Source organism: Coregonus clupeaformis, chromosome 28 (genome assembly GCF_020615455.1).
Source record: "Coregonus clupeaformis isolate EN_2021a chromosome 28, ASM2061545v1, whole genome shotgun sequence".
NCBI lineage: Eukaryota > Metazoa > Chordata > Actinopteri > Salmoniformes > Salmonidae > Coregonus > Coregonus clupeaformis.
In genome coordinates this window covers 30,984,032-31,005,891 of record NC_059219.1, presented here as the reverse complement: position 1 = coordinate 31,005,891, position 21,860 = coordinate 30,984,032, and the positions used below count along the sequence as shown (strand labels likewise).

Sequence of the window (21,860 nt, the reverse complement as noted above, 5' to 3'; positions counted from 1 at the left end):
CCAGGTTGGGAAGAGAGAAACAGCCAATTTCCTGATTTAAAAAAAAACATTTTGCCATAGTGTGGAGACATGTTTGCAGTTTTTTATATGATATCTGATGATCAATGGGGCCCCGGTCGATAATTCGACCATGATTACTACAAGTTTAGATAGCTGGCCTCTAGACTAATTTACCAATCTAAAAATGTTTTGCTGACATGAACTAAGTGAGTGATTGTCAGTAACTGACATAAGAGAAAAACAGCTGATGCACAACCAAATTTCGAAATTGCACCTTGTGTATATTCTATTAGTCCAACTCTCAACAGTAAATTCAAACCCGGACAATTCCTAAAAAAAATAAAATGTGGGTGGGGGGAGCCTTATCTGCCGGCCTACAAAGCCGGGGCGCCAGTTGCCCCATCCCGGATCTACAAGCGTTGCTATTGGCCTTGTAGCCTAGGAACGATAACATTTTGGCATTCTTCCCAGCATGTCTTCGCTTCCTTATTTGTAAAATGATATTACAGGTGACGACAATACAGACCACACCCCAGTGACAATGAACTCAACTGTCCCACTTGCACAGGGACGGACTCAGCCGAATAATTCACCGTTCGGGAACACCGAGTTACTATGTATGAACGGGTCGGAAAAGGACGATAGTGGCACTTTTGATGAATCTGCGGCCTATTTTATGTTATTACACGTTTGGATATCTACGGAATCATGGAAGAGCCGCAATGTATGAAGTCAGTTTTACCTGCGCTAGACTCATTCACACTTGACGCAGTTGACACAAGTTTGGCATTACCACCAGAGGGTAATACGAAGACTCATTCAAATGACCGGAGTTTTCGTGTTCAGCAACAAGTGCGGCTCACACTTGCTCGTAAGGGCAAAAAGACAAAGGACAATGGTAAAATAGTAACGTTAGTTTAACGTGTGTTTACATTGAGTCTGCATGAACAAGCAAGGTCTGTAAGATTAGGCTATTGATAGCGCCTCGGGAATTTGAGGATGGGGAAAAATGTTTAGGCATAGCCTACCAGGAAAACAAGACGGGTGACATTTTATTTACCATGACGTTTGCAATCATGTCAGCAACTATTCCATTCAATCTCCTCAAGCCTACTGTATTTGTAGTCCTCCCCATTTACCTTTCCAATAGGAGAGGGCAAGTGTCCAAAGGGTAATTAGGGAATTGGTAAAATGGCATGATCCTTCAGAACACGTGGTTTATCTTTCAGGCAGTCTTCATCTATCCAGAAACCCACCAAGTATCACCAGTTCCAGAGATGGAATCTTGTCTAACATGATGGTAAGGCCTATCCTATAGTATACACAAACAACTCACACACACAACCCATTATCCACAGTCACAGGTGCATTAGCCTCTCAGAAATTAATAAGCCTGGATGTTAGAATTAACAGCTATGTGATTCAACTCTGGAGCAAGGGACTTCACCCTCCATGGCAGTCAAGTGCAATGTGTCTGGAGGATAAGTGAAGTGTTGTTTTTTAAAACTTGAATTCCATATTTAGTGCGTCACTGAGGTGATGAACTTCACAAGAAACAGCAGGAAAAGGAGATGATATCTATTGCCCTAAAACAAACTGTGGTCTGCATTGGTTTTGAATGTACCGCCCATATGGTTTGCATAAAAACAAATGGGATAGTCTCAGGGATGTGCAGCTATTATAAGACCCCAGCCCCTAGTGCAGAGGTGGGTATCCAACACTATCTCAATAATGTGACAAATGAAGCCTTTCCTTCTGGCACACTTCTGCCAGGTCGCAGTTGTAAATGAGAACTTGTTCTCAACTGGCTTACCTGGTTAAATAAAGGTTAAATAAAAAAATAAAAAAACTTGACATATTTATCGCCCCTTTGTCTGTTCTACCAAATGTTGAAATTCTATTATCTCACATAGACAATTGAATTGAACAGCATTTTATTGAATAATACCTTTATGATTCCCAAAGGAAACCTAAGGTGTGGCTTTCAGTATATAAAACACACAATACAGTATGATGTAACAATACAAGCACAACAGTGGTTATTCAAACATCAGAGAGAGCATTTTGTATGATTTTTTTCCCTAAACCATTTGTGTTGCTTTGAGTCATCACGACTGTGTCCAATTATATGCAACTGCTTTACACAGATGTTTTAGCATTATTACCAGAAGTCTCTTTATGGTTGATTCAGTTGTAAACCTTCTGAAATGGGGCAACCACTGCTTTTCACCTTTCCATGTAGACACACTCATCTTTGGGCCAGATTGGCGGCGTGGACATCAGCAGCCTGTCGTCTTTGAAGGAGAATATAAGAAGTCCGTCTAAGAGGGTGGATTTGACCCCAGTCTCCAGCCCTGAGTTACCTCGCTCCCGTCTGGCCTACGGGACACTCCGTTTCGGAACCTACACCCTCCCCGGCCCTAGCCAGCCGCCCATGATGTGGACTTCAGTGGAGCGGTCGTACGGGACAGACTTGATGCGGCGTTATGCCCATTCGGAAATGGCCCGTAGCACAAGGACACACGCCATGGCTAACGGCGGCAACTACCACTGGGGCCAGTCCCTCAGACAGACTCGAGGTCCTCAGCCCCTCTCGGCAGACCACTCATTCCTGTGCAGCAGCCCTGTGATTCGCACCGACAACAGCCCCTACCAGATGGAGGTTCAAAGGGGGGCAGGGAGACAAACAGGCTACGGGTCATTCAATGCTACCCAGAGAGCAGAGGGCCTGGCCTGGCGGGCCCAGGTGGGGAGGGAGAGCCAGGGGCCTGTGGGAGCCAAATGGCCTCCCTCGTACCCGGCCTCGCTGGTCAGCATGGAGGTGGACATGGGCCAGAAGAGGGAGGAGGCGGAGCCAGAGATCCAGCAGAGAGACGTGAAGGAACTCACTGCACTGTAAGACAGTTTATGTGTTGCTCTACACACCTGTAGTTGATTAGATCTGGCAGTTAATTTAGTTCTCAACAACTCAAATCAAATGTTATTCGTCACATGCTTTGTAAACAAAAGGTGTAGACTAACAGTGAAATGCTTACTTACGGGCCCTTCCCAACAATGCAGAGAGAAAGAAAATAGAGAAATAATAGAAAAGTAATAATATGTAAAAGTAATAATAAATACACAATGAGTAACAATAACTTGGCCCTGTACACGGGGTACCAGTACTGAGTTAATTTTCAGGGTCACGAGGTAATTGAGGTAGATTTGTACATATAACTAGGAATAAAGTGACTAGGATAGATAATAAACAGTAGCAACAGCATATGTCAGTGCAAAAAAGTTAGTGCAAAAAGGGTAAATGTAGATAGTCCAGGTAGCTATTTGGTTAACTATTTAACTAGCAATTTGGATAGCTGTTCAGGGTCCGGTTGGTTCCAGATTTGGGTGGCTGATTGAGGCTGGTACTAAAGCTATTGGTTAACTGTAAAAGAGTCTTCCAGAGAATAGAGGTAGTTCAGTTGCTTATCTGTCGTTTCAGGTCAATGATTTACCTAGATTTTGTAGTAGGTGCATATAAATGAATACAATGGAAAGTGTTGTGAGGATGAGAAATCGGATGAATCAGCCTTTGGGATTGATAAAGTGAGTGTGTGTTTGTCATTGACAGGAAGTTCCTCTTCATTGCTCTCTCCCATACACAGGAAGCCGGAGAGCAAGGTGCCTGAGCTGACATTGGAGAGGGCAGTGAACCTGCTTGGCCAGGAGAATGAGGAGATGCAGATCACTGCTGCCAGCTTTATTCAAAACCAATGTTTCAACAGCGCTGACGCTAAGAAGATGGTGAGCTGGGGCCCATCTCTACTCATGTTGACTTGGTCCCTCAATTGAGGTTAAAGGCTGCCAGGCAGTAGGCCTACACTACAGCTGATGTTGCCAATACAGTATGTGCCATTTTCAAATAATTGGATTGGTAGGGGTATTTTCCCTTCAATTTATATTGAGATTATGTGGGCGATTCACATGAAAATTCAAGTTGAGCTCACACTTCATAGGAAACAATGGTAGCTGAATAGCTGTGCCTGTCTGTCCCCAGGTGTTCTACCTCCACGGGATACCCAAGCTGATCAAACTGCTGCAGAGCGACAGCGAGGAGCTGGAGCAGATAGCGGCAGGGGCGCTCCGAAACGTTGTCTTCGAGAGCAGCGAGAACAAGATGGAGGTGAAGGACAACGAGGGCGTGGCCCCCGTACTGCGTCTGCTCAGGAGAAGTCGCGACATAGAGACCCGGCGGCAGCTCACTGGTTAGTTTGAGCACCTCCTCGGGTAGATCTGAAATAAATCGTCGTAGCACTTTATTAATGACCAGGGCCTGTATTTACAAAGTGCCTCAGAGCAGGAGAGCTGATCTAGGATCAGTTTAGCCTTTTAAATCATAATGAATAAGAGGGGGGGGACCTGATCCTAGATCAGCACTCCTACTCTGAGATGCTTTGTGAACATGTGATTTACATGAAATATACGTGATAAAATGTAATGACAGTAGTAACCTAAGAATTAAACATGTTCCACAGGGCTGTTGTGGAACCTATCCTCCCATGACCTGCTGAAGGAGCGTCTCTCCAAAGAGGCCCTGGAGATCCTGACCACCTCTGTCCTGGTGCCCTGCTCAGGCCTGTCTGAGGGGGAGAACCCCAAAGACGGCATGCTGGCTGACCCAGACACCTTTTACAACGCCACTGGCTGCCTCCGGTAGGTCGTCTGGTCTGGACACAGGTGTTTATTGGCCATTTGTGTGTTTGGCACTGACCTATGTAGTATCTGTGATCAAGCATTTCTAGTGATCCATCTTAGGGCAGCCTGGGACACTACATTTACATTTTAGTCATTTAGCAGACGCTCTTATCCAGAGCGACTTACAGGAGCAATTAGGGTTAAGTGCCTTGCTCAAGGGCACATCGACAGATTTTTCACCTAGTCGGCTCGGGGATTAGAACCAGCGACCTTTAGGTTACTGGCACAACGCTCTTAACCACTAAGCTACCTGCCGCAGAAAGGGGTATAGTTGTTATGTTTGGGAATGATCATGAAATCATTTCTTGATTGATGGTCCTCTGTAGCTTAGTTGGTAAAGCATAGTGTTTTTCAATGCCAGGATAGTGGGTTCGATTCCCGGGTCTACCCGTACGTAAAATGTATGCATGCATGACTGAAAGTCGCTTTGGATAAAAGCGTCTGCTAAATGGTATACAGTGCCTTCAGAAGGTATTCACACCCCTTGACTTTTTCCACATTTTGTTGTGTTACAAAGTGGGATTGAAATGGATTTAATTTTTAAAAAATTGTCAATGATCTACACAAAATACTAATGTCAAAGTAGATTTTTTTTCTTCATACTGGCCCCCCGTGGGAATCGAACCCACAACCCTGGCGTTGCAAGCGACATGCTCTACCAACTGAGCTACACAGCTTTGTCAAGCATATTCTATTTATCTCTGACAGCCTCCTCGCCATGAGTGAGAACTGTGAGGTTCCTCAAAGGCCAGTGTCATGCTGTTACTCCTTTCCACCTGACAAAACAGGCATGATGACTTCTGCCTAGTCAGCATCACCTCGATGGAGCAGTAATGCGCTGGAAACAATATCCTGCAAACCTTGCGTTCCTGTTGAACCGGCGGCCATTGATTTGGTTTGGCACAGATATAGCACCTGACAAACACAACATGGTATTACAAGCAGTGTTTCGCTTTTGCCTAGCGACCAAAACGACTGAAAACAGTCAGCTAAATTATTAACGGAGCCCTTTCCCTCTTAGTGGCTCTAGTAGAATTGAAACCTCAGAATCCATATTGGCTGGTGCTATCAAGCCCTGGCAACCATTGAATTCCTCAGTCTTTGGCCTGATTAAAACGAAAACACACGACACTCCAACTCACAGCCATAACTCACAGCATCACTCATGTTACTGTATTTTGCTTGACGTTAACAAAAAGGCTGCAGAATTTTCTATATATTTGAGTGACTGTTAAGTGAATTATTTAACAAACTATTTCAGTGTCTCTGTGCGTCTCCCAAAATCAAGAAACGGACAGAGTCCCGGTCTGCATAGTCAGAGATATTTATTTATTGAGAATTCTGCCATCACAATTTCAGAGTCCATCTTTTATACTCATACGTCATACAAAAATCCCTCCCCTCTTTAGGCAGGCTAGGCTGTAGTTTTCCACTTTATAATTGCTCTCCTGACCATCAGTTCACACACACACACACACACACACACACACACCCTTCCAAGCCTAACAGTTTCTCTCCTCCCTAAATTCCTCAGTTATCTTGGTTTCTCAGTTGCCTGTAGACAGTTCTCCTTGTCCTTTGTTGTCTGGCCTAACTCTTACTCACATTGCTAAATAGTAGCACAATGTCATAATCTTTACTGGTCCTACACTCACACATTACCAGGTAGTAGATTCTAACACATCTCACACAGTTTCAGAGTGTAATAATTAGTCACTACTAAGAAAGTACTAATCATACTTAAAACAAGAACATTTCACAACTATATTTAAGGGTGGAACATTTAGTCATTACTTTTGACCTGTATATAGAATTAATTTCTATATCAATACACCCTTGACTAAATTATCCACACTTGAATACACAGAAAATCATTACAATTACTTTTAAACTAGAGATTTATAGTTGTAGGAAAACATCCAGTCTCAAACTATCTGAATCGTCGACGTCCTCCACCAAGCCTGGTGGGTCATATTCTTAATTCCTTAGGTCGGAGTCCGGGATTGGGCCATATCTCACCATCTGCTGTGATACTTCATCCTCCAACGCCTTGCTCACCAACCCTCGGACACAGGGAATAAGACAACATCCACAAAGAACAAGCATACCCATAGACGTGATTGCCGCGCCTAAAATAGTTACAACAATAGTTTTCCATTTACCAAACATGTTATCAAACCAACCAGTCATTGATGTATTCACCCCCCAGTTCTCAGCCCATTCTTTACTTAATGCAGTGAGACCTGCCAGTGCTCTAGTTACTGTACCATCTGGGGCTGTATTGTTGGGGATAAACATACAACAATGACCTCCCACCATCTTGCAAATCCGCCCTTCTCTGCTAAAAGCATTTCGAGAACCAAACTATTCTGCAGGTCATGAGTGAGGTGGTGGATAGTTGGCCTGAGATTCTCTTCACTGCATCCCCTGTCTAATTAACTAACCTTTTGTAGATGTAATTAATCCAGTCAACATTTTTATCAATTGTAACCCACCAGAAAAACGTTGTTGTAAACCCTTCTCCAATTTGATCTGTGATTCGCATTACTTTGGTGTCTATAACATTGATAATCTCTGGGGTTCATGCTAAATTGGGGTGCCTTAGTGTTATCCTTTTTAAGAGTGGTTATTTTAATATCAGAACAATTAGGTGAGGTTTGGTTTGATCCCAAATCTATCACACAAGAGAACATGGTCTGAGGCATAGGCACAGTTACAAGGGTTGGCCTACCTGTTGAACAGGCATAACAATTAGTTTGACCCAACGCCCTAGCTGTGTAGTTCATCCACCTTACCCAGAAGTTCTCATTTGAAATTCCTTCTACTTCTCCTTGGTTCATTTCCTGCAAGAGGAAATATTCTACCCTTGGTGGTTTAGTGCTATTTAGGATTCCTTCCGAGGGCCTTCCAAGGGGTATTGGACTAGGTTTTTTGGTACCTCTGGTGATAACATTGGATCTACCTGCTGATCTGTCTCGGAGGTGGAAGATTCATTTCTCTCCTGAAAAATGAGCCTCAAACATATATCTGCCCCGAAATCATCAACACAGGCCCAATAGTTCCTTGCTATGTCATCTTGCATAATTGACTTTACCGTTATCACCAGTTCCGTTTTACATTTATCATGGGTTTGGTGTACTGCGTCAATCCCATTCTCATAGTATGTTCCCCAGGTATGTTTAAAAACCCTTGCCCAAGGACATGAGCGTTCCCCAGGCAAATGTATTTACCATACCTTCTAGGACCTAACTTTCTTGTACACGCTCCCTTCTTACCAAAGCCCCCAAAACCTCCTATCTCTTCATGGGAGAAGTCGAATGGTATCTTGAATCCCCCATCTTGTCCTAAACTGACTAACTATTAAAATAATCCTTCCCCCAATAGTCTTTCTTGGTTTCAGTATTTCTACGAGATCTAATCAGTGCCTTGGTATTATTTTGGTCATAATTTCCCTGTTTAGGTTGACCTGGATTAACCCATAATATGGTTAACATGATGATGCAGCTCAGAGTCCCCCAAAATCCCCAAAACCGCCATCCCAATCCTGTCCCTGACCCACCTGCCTGGTACTTCCCCATACCCACACCTCTATAAACACCCCACAGTGATGAAAGGTCGGGGTAGGGTTTCTTCGTTAACAGAGTTTACCCCCAAACCCTAGTGGGTCAGTTCTTCCCTTTAACTCTGTGTGTGTTCAACAGTGTTGGTATGTGGGCCTACCTTTTTGCAGTGGGTAACGTGGACCCAAGTGGCTCTCTCAGCTATTCTTATAGCGAAGGCAGTTACCAATAGGACTTGGTATGGTCCCTCCCAGCGTGACTGCTTTCAATCCTTTTTCCTCAACGATTGGATCCACACCCAGTCTCCAGGTTATATACTATGAGTCACCTTTAATTCTCCTGTAGGACACAAATTCTTAGACGTACGGTTAATGAACAATTTTCTCATGTGTTCTGCTAGTGTGTTCTCTAGTTCTATGTCTGCCTGTTCTGGTCCTGCCAACTGTGGCATTCTGTAAGGTCTTCCAAACACTTTTTTTATTGTAATTCGTTATACCATAGGCCACAAAGTGTTTCCTAACCTGCTCTACCATCCATCCCTCCCGTTGACACATGGCTCTGCCCGTGTGTCAATATTGCAGCATATCTAAACAGTAATTTTGGGAGAATTGGTAAGCTGTCTTTGACCCATATTCCTTTCTTATTTACTGTGCCTTGCTTCACCCATCTGTGAACTTCCTTAATTGGGGCCCTACTGTAGCTCTCTATAAGTAGATCTCTATGTATCGAAACTTCCTCTTTTGACAGCTGACTGGGACCAGAGAAGTGTTTTAACCCTGCTGACAACATTTGATAATACCTCAACTTACTTCTATACTGTAAAAGTAATCCAAGATTAGTACAATTTACTAGCAACAGGTATCCCTCATTCAGGGAAAGCTCTCTCTCTCTTCTGTTATTTTATGGTTCAAATCATATATATATTATTACCTAATTATAATCTTCACACTTTTCACAGTATTAAATTACCCTCAACTTGGTAAAATAAACTATCTTAAAGTCCTCCTCTCATGCCTTTAGAATTATCAGTGTCAAAACAGAGTTCAGAGGCCATTGAAATCATTCAACAAACTGTTCCATCCCATAGTATACTAAACATTACCTTAATTCTAAATATTTCATAAATGTTACTTATCCCAAGTGTTCATTAAGTCCTCATGACATTTATTCTCATAAGAAATCATGTATACCCTAAACTCAGTCAAAACAGAAAAACTCCATAAAATTCACTGTGTGTGCTCCTTTAAGACTTATCACCTTTGACCTGTTGAAACCCCCCTAAAATCAAAATAACAAGGCTTTATAAACATCATACTAGGTGTGTTTTTTTATTTGAAAACCCCAATTAAAAAACAACAACCTAAAATAGCCAGGCCCCACTTAATTTGGTAGCTCACTTTTACGATCTAAATACTGCCTAACTCCACTAAACTGCTCCCCCTACCCCTGGGCAACATTCCAATTAGATAAGCGAATCTCTTTCTCCTGGAAGATAAATTATTCATTTTGTTAACCTTCAATTACCATCAGTAATCTAAAGATGGTAAGTACACAAAAACATGATACAGATATCCCCAGTCCTAACTCATCGATAATCGTTTGTATCAATCTAATTACTCATAACTAATCCATAAAACCACTAAAAATTCCTCAAGTATACAATGATTATGTTTAATTGATTACCCTTCAGATCATATCCTCTTTAAATCTCACAATGATTATTGACCCCTAAATCTGCTCCATGTGATCTCATCTCAAATGATCCATTATCAATTATTTGATCAACACCATAGGAAAATCTGTCTCCTCTTCTATTGTTCCTGTCGCCCCTGTAAATGTCATATTTCATTCATTAGCCAATACAATCACATACTCCGTGTAAGTAAGACATTATATTTTATTCCAGGCATTCCCTTAACATAATGCTATAGGAGACTTCCATCAATCCTGGAAGACACTATATAATACCACGTTTCATTAAGTTCACTACACCTTCTAATATACAGTGGGAAAAAAAAGTATTTAGTCAGCCACCAATTGTGCATGTTCTCCCACTTAAAAAGATGAGAGAGGCCTGTAATTTTCATCATACAGTGGGGAAAAAAATTATTTAGTCAGCCACCAATTGTGCAAGTTCTCCCACTTAAAAAGATGAGAGAGGCCTGTAATTTTCATCATAGGTACACGTCAACTATGACAGACAAATTGAGGGAAAAAAATCCAGAAAATCACATTGTAGGATTTTTTATGAATTTATTTGCAAATTATGGTGGAAAATAAGTATTTGGTCACCTACAAACAAGCAAGATTTCTGGCTCTCACAGACCTGTAACTTCTTCTTTAAGAGGCTCCTCTGTCCTCCACTCGTTACCTGTATTAATGGCACCTGTTTGAACTTGTTATCAGTATAAAAGACACCTGTCCACAACCTCAAACAGTCACCTCCAAACTCCACTATGGCCAAGACCAAAGAGCTGTCAAAGGACACCAGAAACAAAATTGTAGACCTGCACCAGGCTGGGAAGACTGAATCTGCAATAGGTAAGCAGCTTGGTTTGAATAAATCAACTGTGGGAGCAATTATTAGAAATGGAAGACATACAAGACCACTGATAATCTCCCTCGATCTGGGGCTCCACGCAAGATCTCACCCCGTGGGGTCAAAATGATCACAAGAACGGTGAGCAAAAATCCCAGAACCACACGGGGGGACCTAGTGAATGATCTGCAGAGAGCTGGGACCAAAGTAACAAAGCCTACCATCAGTAACACACTACGCCGCCAGGGACTCAAATCCTGCAGTGCCAGACGTGTCCCCCTGCTTAAGCCAGTACATGTCCAGGCCCGTCTGAAGTTTGCTAGAGTGCATTTGGATGATCCAGGAGAGGATTGGGAGAATATCATATGGTCAGATGAAACCAAAATATAACTTTTTGGTAAAAACTCAACTCGTCGTGTTTGGAGGACAAAGAATGCTGAGTTGCATCCAAAGAACACCATACCTACTGTGAAGCATGGGGGTGGAAACATCATACTTTGGGGCTGTTTTTCTGCAAAGGGACCAGGACGACTGATCCGTGTAAAGGAAAGAATGAATGGGGCCATGTATCGTGAGATTTTGAGTGAAAACCTCCTTCCATCAGCAAGGGCATTGAAGATGAAACGTGGCTGGGTCTTTCAGCATGACAATGATCCCAAACACACCGCCCGGGCAACGAAGGAGTGGCTTCGTAAGAAGCATTTCAAGGTCCTGGAGTGGCCTAGCCAGTCTCCAGATCTCAACCACATAGAAAATCTTTGGAGGGAGTTGAAAGTCCGTGTTGCCCAGCGACAGCCCAAAAACATCACTGCTCTAGAGGAGATCTGCATGGAGGAATGGGCCAAAATACCAGCAACAGTGTGTGAAAACCTTGTGAAGACTTACAGAAAACGTTTGACCTGTGTCATTGCCAACAAAGGGTATATAACAAAGTATTGAGAAACTTTTGTTATTGACCAAATACTTATTTTCCACCATAATTTGCAAAGAAATTCATAAAAAATCCTACAATGTGATTTTCTGGATTTTTTTTTCTTCTCATTTTGTCTGTCATAGTTGACATGTACCTATGATGAAAATTACAGGCCTCTCTCATCTTTTTAAGTGGGAGAACTTGCACAATTGGTGGCTGACTAAATAATTTTTTTCCCCACTGTAGGTACACATCAACTATGTTTTTGGCAATGACACAGGTCAAATGTTTTCTGTAAGTCTTCACAAGGTTTTCACACACTGTTGCTGGTATTTTGGCCCATTCCTCCATGCAGATCTCCTCTAGAGCAGTGATGTTTTGGGGCTGTCGCTGGGCAACACGGACTTTCAACTCCCTCCAAAGATTTTCTATGTGGTTGAGATCTGGAGACTGGCTAGGCCACTCCAGGACCTTGAAATGCTTCTTACGAAGCCACTCCTTCGTTGCCCGGGCGGTGTGTTTGGGATCATTGTCATGCTGAAAGACCCAGCCACGTTTCATCTTCAATGCCCTTGCTGATGGAAGAAGGTTTTCACTCAAAATCTCACGATACATGGCCCCATTCATTCTTTCCTTTACACGGATCAGTCGTCCTGGTCCCTTTGCAGAAAAACAGCCCCAAAGCATGATGTTTCCACCCCCATGCTTCACAGTAGGTATGGTGTTCTTTGGATGCAACTCAGCATTCTTTGTCCTCCAAACACGACGAGTTGAGTTTTTACCAAAAAGTTATATTTTGGTTTCATCTGACCATATGACATTCTCCCAATCCTCTTCTGGATCATCCAAATGCACTCTAGCAAACTTCAGACGGGCCTGGACATGTACTGGCTTAAGCAGGGGGACACGTCTGGCACTGCAGGATTTGAGTCCCTGGCGGCGTAGTGTGTTACTGATGGTAGGCTTTGTTACTTTGGTCCCAGCTCTCTGCAGGTCATTCACTAGGTCCCCCCGTGGGGTTCTGGGATTTTTGCTCACCGTTCTTGTGATCATTTTGACCCCACGGGGTGAGATCTTGCGTGGAGCCCCAGATCGAGGGAGATTATCAGTGGTCTTGTATGTCTTCCATTTCCTAATAATTGCTCCCACAGTTGATTTCTTCAAACCAAGCTGCTTACCTATTGCAGATTCAGTCTTCCCAGCCTGGTGCAGGTCTACAATTTTGTTTCTGGTGTCCTTTGACAGCTCTTTGGTCTTGGCCATAGTGGAGTTTGGAGTGTGACTGTTTGAGGTTGTGGACAGGTGTCTTTTATACTGATAACAAGTTCAAACAGGTGCCATTAATACAGGTAACGAGTGGAGGACAGAGGAGCCTCTTAAAGAAGAAGTTACAGGTCTGTGAGAGCCATAAATCTTGCTTGTTTGTAGGTGACCAAATACTTATTTTCCACCATAATTTGCAAATAAATTCATTAAAAATCCTACAATGTGATTTTCTGGAGGAAAAAAAATCTAAATTTGTCTGTCATAGTTGACGTGTACCTATGATGAAAATTACAGGCCTCTCTCATCATTTTAAGTGGGAGAACTTGCACAATTGGTGGCTGACTAAATATGTTTTTCCCCACTGTAAACCTATAACCCCTTTCTATTAATTTAATAATCGCAACCTGTTGCATTGATGTTTAAAAAATAAATAAACCTATTGTTTAATAAATCCACTGTTTGCATTGAACACATCTCTCAGTCTCTCTAGGTATTGACTAATAGTCTCACTGTCTCCCTGCTTACACTCGTGGACTTTGGAGAAGTCGGCATGTCTGTGATAATATTCTCTCAGATTATCACAGAGTTGTGCCAATTTATCTCCATAAGCCCCTCCTGCTGCCCACTCTAGAACCGGCGCATTCCCATCTCCGGGAACCCAGTTTCCTCTCACTGCCGCCCAGTCCTTTAGCTCTATCTGTCTGACTGCCCTCTCTACTTCCCCTGTATTCATCTTAAAGCTGGCGGTCAGCCCTTCCATATCTCTTCTGAACTGGTGTACCCCCGTCTTAGGGTGGGGTATCCCTTCCACTGCTCTCACTACATCTCTCTGCTTCGTTTACTAAATCCTGGCATTAGTCAATTCTATCCACACACCACCAAAAACAAATAACATATTTGCATACACATAACTAGAAAGCATGAATTTAATGCCATTCTTGCTTAAACAATGCAATTCAACATTTCTCATCACCCAATTTCTATTACTTTTTTTTCACACAGGAAACCCTGTACAATCTCTATCCTCTATTGCTGACTTTCCATCTAACATTACTTTTCAACATTTCTCAAATCTAATTACCTCTGTTATCGACTAAAATTATAGCCACCTCTTATGAAACCCCCAATCTGTCATTGTTTAGAATACAGCAGATCTAGGTAACTGTCCTTTCTAAGTAGGCTACAAATAACACCAAAAACATGCCGTAGTTGACCAGCATATATTGAATTTATCTCCATAGTATTAATATCCAATGTAGTGATTGACGTTCCTTAATGGAAACCCTAAATTGGCTTTGTACAATATTATATTAATTATGTCTCACCCATGACGTATGTCTACGTTTGGGTGAGCAAGTTAATATATAATTATTATTCCAATGATTATTTTATGAAGTCTCTAGCCTCTCATTCAACACAAATTCCCCATCATCAAATATACTCCCAGCAGAACTGAAAAAAAAAAACAGACTGATTTCCAGGACACTGCTCCTTTGTTCTGGCCTCACTATCTCCCTGAGAGTTGGCACTCCCTTAAGGTCTCTCCCAATCTGCTCTTGGGAAACTGCAAACCTTTTAACATCAATATGTGTTGCTGTGCTTTTCTCCACCCAATCAAAGTATTTTTAATGGTCCTGCTTATCTCTGGTCTCATTCCACTGAGGAACACTATATTTTTAATTGCTGATGGTAGGGCTTATCATTCCCCTGTCTCTGATCTGGTTCGGGTATGCCACTGTTTGCGTTAAACACATCTTTAACTCTCTCTAAGTACTGGCTGACAGTCTCACTATCCTCTTGTTTACACTCATGTAATTTAGAGAAGTCTGCATGACGATGGTAATGTTCTCTGAGGCTATTACACAATTCAGTTATTTTCCCAACATACTCTCCGTGATCGGCCCATGGCAAAAGTGCCCTCTGGGCATCCCCTGAAACCCACTGCCCTCTAACGGCAGCCCAAACCTTACTATTCCTGTTTTGGGGTGGTCATTCCTTCTACCGCTCTGGCCACGTCCTCTGTGTTCATGGCCTGTCTGCTAAATGGCATATTATTATTATTATTATTATTATTATTATTATTATTACTGTATACATCTAAGGTTGCTGGGGCCCCTTCATTCCCTGCCAATAGATTAAGTAAGGCTAACAGTGGGTACTGGCCCCCTCCTACTCTCTCATCTCCTGACTCATACTGACTCCCTCCTGAGCTCAGCTCCTAACTGGACTTTTGTCGTGGGGTTCGTCTCCTCAGGGACCTGGTCTTCCACCCTTCAGTCCCTTGACCCCCCTATTGTACCCTAGTACTCTAGTTACTTTCTTAGCCTTCTCTTTCCGTCTCTCTCTCTTTCTAATTTCTGCAATGACCAATTGGGTTGCTCCTGTTGTTCCAAAAATTTTGTTAGAACCTCAACTGTACTATCTTCCTTTGCCTTATCCTCAACCCCCCTCTGTGCTCCCTCAGCTTCCCCTTTGTTCTGGTAAGGGGGTGGAAACTCCAAAATGGCAGCCTGCTGTGGCACCCTTCCCCTCACCACTACCACCTCATCGTCTGGATTTATTCCTCCAGGCCTGATCTGCCAGGGAGGTGTATAGTCTTGATCTAGACCTTTCTACAGGGGGAGCTGTGGGTTCTGTCTCAGACCTCTCTCTCTCACTGCTTATTTCTCCTTTACACACCTTATGTATCTGTTTAAGCATGGATTCAAGTTTATCTGCGTCCAGACGTCCCTCAAAACCATACCTCTCCCTCCACCTGGTTACATAATGGAGATTTCTTCTATCCCTGGATTCCATAAATCTCTCATCTCCGGTTGACCCCGGGACCTCCTTGGAGGGTTTGCTTCCCATATTGGCAGGACTCTTTGATCGTCCAATACCCAAAACTTTGAACAATTACTTTATGGCTTTTACCAAATTCCTGAATCTCACCTTTATTTGAATTTAGATTACTTCCAACTCTCTAATAATTGTTTTTGTCACTTTAACTGAGTTGTTAGGTATTAAATAATTTTACAATTTTGCTTTTAATGATTTATTCGAACTTTAATTAATTTCTTATATGTTTCTTCCTCAAAATAGTCAATTATGATTACTTACTTCCTCACACAACCTATTTTGATCCCTGTAAATTCTGGGACTTCTTGTGAGGATTAGCCTCCCATGGTTGGTACTGTTAAAAATCCCTTAGCCACCTCTTGTATATAACAAGTTATTCAAAACAGTTTCACACAACAATTGGAATCACCCCTTCCTGTATATGTAGTCTTGACTAGTCCCCCAGAATTATCTCATACTCTACGGAGGAATTTATCCCCACAATGTAATCTTGATAATTCCTGACAGTCTCATACAACAGGTAATGGGTTCTCTCTCTTCTCTATACAACCACCTGGAATTATTCATAGATGTGACTTTTGAGCAAATATTAGGTCTCACACGTATACAACCTTACATGATTATTGGTTGACACTATCAGTAACCCAGAGTTTGTAAGGCTCCAGTTTCATGAAACGGATAGAGTTACGGCAAAATCTACAGTTGTTTGTGACTTTTGACTTTACTAATATTCTATTTCTCACACATGCTATTTTAATTCCTTCTGGTGTACTTTTTGTATTTGTTTAACCCGGATTATTTGTTGACTGTTCTATAATCTCTTACAGGTTACATCCCTTAGGTGTACTTTTAATAGTTACTTCTATTTCAACACTGGGTAGTTTCTTTTGGTAATGGCCTATTACCGTGAATCATTACGGACCCACCAACATTTCACTTAAAATGGCTATGCATTGATCGATTTGCTACTTTAAATTATGACGTTACCCTCAGTCATTATTTTAGAAAGTTCTCAAATCAATTTCACCAAGTAATGAATAAAGACTACTGACCTTATCCTTGCAGCCGAGATTCAATGTAGGTTTGGATTCCGTCACCGTCTCTGTCATTAATCAGGTGTCCTCTGGACTGTCTTAACCCTTAATGTCAAAGGGCAGGACTTTCTATTTACGAAAGTATCATTCGACGGTTTTCAGAGTTACCTGGAATGACAGATGCAGGTATTGGAATCCGGCTTGAAGGACCAAGCTGTTAAGTGAATTATTTAACAAACTATTTCAGTGTCTCTGTGCGTCTCCCAAAATCAAGAAACGGACAGAGTCCTGGTCTGCATAGTCAGAGATATTTATTCATTGAGAATTCTGCCATCACAATTTCAGAGTCCATCTTTTATACTCATACGTAATACAAAAATCCCTCCCCTCTTTAGGCGGGCTGTAGTTTTCCACTTTATAATTGCTCTCCTGACCATCAGTTCACACACACACACACACACACACACACACCCTTCCAAGCCTAACAGTTTCTCTCCTCCCTAAATTCCTCAGTTATCTTGGTTTCTCAGTTGCCTGTAGACAGTTCTCCTTGTCCTTTGTTGTCTGGCCTAACTCTTACTCACATTGCTAAATAGTAGCGCAATGTCATAATCTTTACTGGTCCCACACTCACACATTACCAGGTAGTAGATTCTAACACATCTCACACAGTTTCAGAGTGTAATAATTAGTCACTACTAAGAAAGTACTAATCATACTTAAAACAATAACATTTCACAACTATATTTATGGGTGGAACATTTAGTCATTACTTTTAACCTGTATATATAATTATTTTCTATATCAGTGACTTTTTCAGATAAATGCGCATGGTTTTAGGAATAAAAAATGACAATGTGGTCACATGTATTGAGGCAACTGTCATGTGTTTTTTTCTCTGTGCTGACTTAATCTAAAAGTAAGTGGAACAGTTGACTCATTGACAAGTGGTTGAAATTAAAGTGAAAGATGAACTCATGTTCTGGTGGTCCTCTGTAGCTCAATGTGGTCCTCTGTAGCTCAATTGGTAGAGCATGGCGCTTGTAACGCCAGGGTAATGGGTTCGATCCCCGGGACCACCCATACGTAAAAATGTATGCACACATGACTGTAAGTCGCTTTGGATAAAAGCGTCTGCTAAATGCCATATTATTATGTTACTCATTTCTTTATGTTTCCTTTGTGCTTGAAACACACATTGCTATCTCTCAACACATAGAAGAGACGTTTTATTACATTGACCTATTCTAATGGCTTTAACTGCAGATAACCAGAAAACCTTGGTAAATTACACCAAATATCTCTCTGCTACATAAACATTTGGCTCATCTGGCCAACAGCTGGAATATATATTTAGCCAGTTTGGCCAATGTCTGGAATGCAAAGAATACTTTTGTTGCCTAGTGGCGATAATCACAACCTGTCATTGTGGTTGTCAGAAACATAAGCTCAACTGGTCCAGATGGGAGAAAAGCCATGCGGCAGTGTGAGAACCTTATTGACTCACTGGTATACTACATCCGGGGAACCATAGCCGACTACAAGCCTGATGACAAGGTACTGCATGTGAATGACTAAAGTAACATTTACTAAGCTTTTGTGCAAAATGTTCACTTGTTTCTTTTCGTACAAGCATTACTTAACATTTGTAAGTGGAATAAATATTGACAGAGGCAAACGCTTAAATAAGACTGGTTGTTTTTGCCCATATTTTATCAATTTATGTCTCTTTAGAACAACTTATTAATCTGATATTAAGTGTTAAATATCAAGAAAACATAATGAACCAGCATTGCTCTACAATTAATTTTTGGCCAATGGACATCTGCAGAATGTTTGATCTTAAAATCATAGGCAATCACCAATCTGGTCCCCTGAACAGAACCACTTCTCTCCTCTACAGTCCACAGAGAACTGTGTGTGCATCCTACACAACCTCTCCTACCAGATGGAGGTGGAGCTTCCACAGATGTACGCCAGCGAGCTTCATGAGTCTCGACTCAACCTGGCTCCAAAGACCAAGACCCCCGGATGTTTCGGCTCCCGCAGTGCCAAAATCATCCAGGTAGGCTCCCATGACCTCTATGTTGTGGCTGTTATCTTCTTTGTTGCCCTTATCATGTACTTGAAAGCCACTGTTTCTATCTGGTTATAAATAAGTTACTACCACTAAAGGAAATGAGCAATGCCTGTGTTATGGATAAGCCGCCTTGGTAAGTGAGAAAGCACACTCTTTAAACCCAGTTTTCTTTGACAAATGTATTTGTTAAAAGCTTTATACACATTGATTGAAAAGTACTATGAAACCTGGTATCTGGAAGTTAACTTTGGATAAGAGCGTCTGCTAAATGACTAAAATGTGTAAATGTAAATTAAAGGGCCTCCTGTTTTCTGGTTGTTTTTGTCCTATAGCGTCTTGATCCAAAGTGCCCTCTGCTGGAGGAGAAGGGTAGTCCCTGTGGGATAGAGTGGCTGTGGAGCGCCATCACGGTGCGCATGTACCTGTCAATCATGGCCCGCAGCATCCGTCCCTACACCCAGGAGGCTGCCATCGGAGCCCTGCAGAACATCACAGCTGGGAACGGCCTGGTACGGCTATATCACAAATCTATGATCCTATTTCTGTGGGCTATGTACTGTTCTGGGAGTGTAGAATTGATTTTCCCATGGGTTTGATTTGTATCAGTCTAACCCTCGTACTGCTCCTTTGAGGGAATAACTACAATACAACCACACATCTATTAAATTGTCATGACTTGACTGTATATTAAGTATTACATTGATGTGACTACTATATTGTGCATTACTATATTGACTGTCAGTTGGTGATGATGTTGGGCTCATGGCTCTGTATGGGCAGGTATCCAAGGCCATCGCCCACACCATAGTACAGCGGGAGAATGGTCTTCTCCAGGTCAGGAAGATGCTCCAGGAAGGAGAGCGGGATGTGAAGAAGTCTGCTGTGTCCCTGCTAAGTAACATCTCACGCTACAGAGAGCTTCACGCTGACATTGGTGAGCTGTGAATTGACTCATCAACCGCAATGTTTTAGTCCTACATAAGTCCCCAAAAAGTATATTCCTTTGGGACTTAAGAAAATCTTAACAATTTCTCACAAAGCGTTCCATTCTCTCTGTAGTCAAACAGGTGTTGCCACAGCTGGTGGTCATGTTGCCCAACTCAGACACGGGCACAGACCTGCCTACAGAGGTGACCGTGTCCCTGTGCCACATCCTCATCAACCTGAGCCAGGACGAGACGCAGCACGTCAGGGCCATCGTCAACCACGGGTCGCTGCCCAAGATCATCAACATCAGCGCAAAGGACAACGGGTCAGTGGGTAGCTTCTGAAGACCATGGCTGCGTTCCAGGCTGACTACATTGCCTGGATAGATGTTTAACATATCAACTAACCACATATGATATACTGTACGTAGCAATCTGATGCCAGACTGCGCCGTCGATGACGTGGCACTGTTGGTTGATGCTATGCAAAGACTGCAGATGGCCTTAATATGCACTGTATTATTCCTGAACATTATGAGTTTCTTTTCATCTGTCAAACCTCTTCTACTTGCTTTATGCTTTTCCTTTTATGTCCAATGACTGTAAGCTTGTGTCCCTTTAGGTCTGGTCCCACCAGGGCTGGCCTGGCAGCCTGCATCCTACTACACAGCATGTGGAGCCACTCAGAGCTCCACGGGGCCTATAGGAAGGTGAGGCCCCTACACAGTATAACCTCAAGGATAAGAAACATTTGGTGTGGTGACAATAGTTGTTAATTCATCTAATGTGTTGCTTTTCCTCTCATTCTCTGGTAGGCTGGATATAGGAAAGCAGACTTCGTCAACAGCAGGACATCAAAGGCTGTAAATTCAATACAGCTGTAGCTCAGCTGGTAGAGCACGGCGCTTGTAACGTCAAGGTAGTGGGTTCGATCCCCGGGACCACCCATACACAAAAATGTATGCACGCATGACTGTAAGTCGCTTTGGATAAAAGCGTCTGCTAAATAATACGGGACTAAGCGGAGGATCACAACGCATTGTGCTGATTGAGGCAATAGTGTAGTTTCTCTTCTGTATGGACTTGGATGACTCAATTCACTGCTTTATAAAATACTTGGTTTGTGTGTCTACCTCTCCACAGTGTGAGGTGTTACGTTTACTGGTGTGTGTGTGAGCCTGTTCCAGTGACACCAATTGCTGCAAGCTCTTGGTAGCAGACCAAGTTCTCTACCATGGAAAAAAAGCATTAAAAACAAAACTGATGGAGGATCAGCAAAGACTTGAATTACATTTGAAGGAAGGATTTTGAGGAAGATAATGTTTTGAGGAAGAAAATGAATCAGCATAGATGTGGAAGACAAGATAAAGATACAAGTATAACATGTATGTTAGTCTAATGAATGTCATAACTTAAGTTGTAAAATATAGTTGTGATGTTAACATAATTGGGGTTGTAAACAATATTAAATGACTACCTGTAGGTCTATTAAAAATGTCCACAATCATAGATTTTTTGGGGGTCAATCAAAAACAGGGCGAAGAACGTTGCAGATAGAAATGCTATGAATATTTAAGACATGGTTCCTTATTCTACTTGTCAAAGGGCATGTTTGTTCTACATAGCAGATTTCTATCTGAATGTAGCACAATGTTGCGTTTTGCTGAATGCACCCCTGGTGTGATATCTCTGTAATGCAAATAATAATTATAGACTAGAAGGTGGCAGAGTGTTGATAATAAAAGCCTAAAAGCCACAAATATTTTATCAATCTGAAGTTGATAGATGTGCTCCAGTTTTAGAGTAAATATTTGTATATACATATTTGTTGTACAATGCATTCGAGATTACTTGGGAACTGCATGGGTAGGTAGGTGTTGAATCGTTTTGTTACTACATTGTTTTACTACTTGGCTTAAAATAAAATACAATTGTGGTTAATCATTAAGGTTGAATGGTTATTTTGCTGTGGT

General features: G+C 42.1%; 1 protein-coding gene across 1 annotated transcript; it reads left to right on the top strand.

Annotated features, from left to right (window-relative positions):
* Positions 1-423: 423 nt before the first annotated feature.
* On the top strand, positions 424-21,835 carry LOC121543617 (plakophilin-2-like). The gene is made up of 13 exons (XM_041853636.2): positions 424-898; positions 1,230-1,300; positions 2,243-2,895; positions 3,642-3,780; positions 4,034-4,241; positions 4,512-4,689; positions 18,321-18,438; positions 18,785-18,946; positions 19,294-19,470; positions 19,742-19,895; positions 20,021-20,213; positions 20,510-20,597; positions 20,703-21,835. The coding sequence occupies exons 1-13, from the start codon at positions 709-711 to the stop codon at positions 20,769-20,771; spliced, it is 2,400 nt and encodes a 799-aa protein (XP_041709570.2). The 5' UTR covers positions 424-708; the 3' UTR covers positions 20,772-21,835.
* The last annotated feature ends 25 nt before the right edge of the window (positions 21,836-21,860 follow it).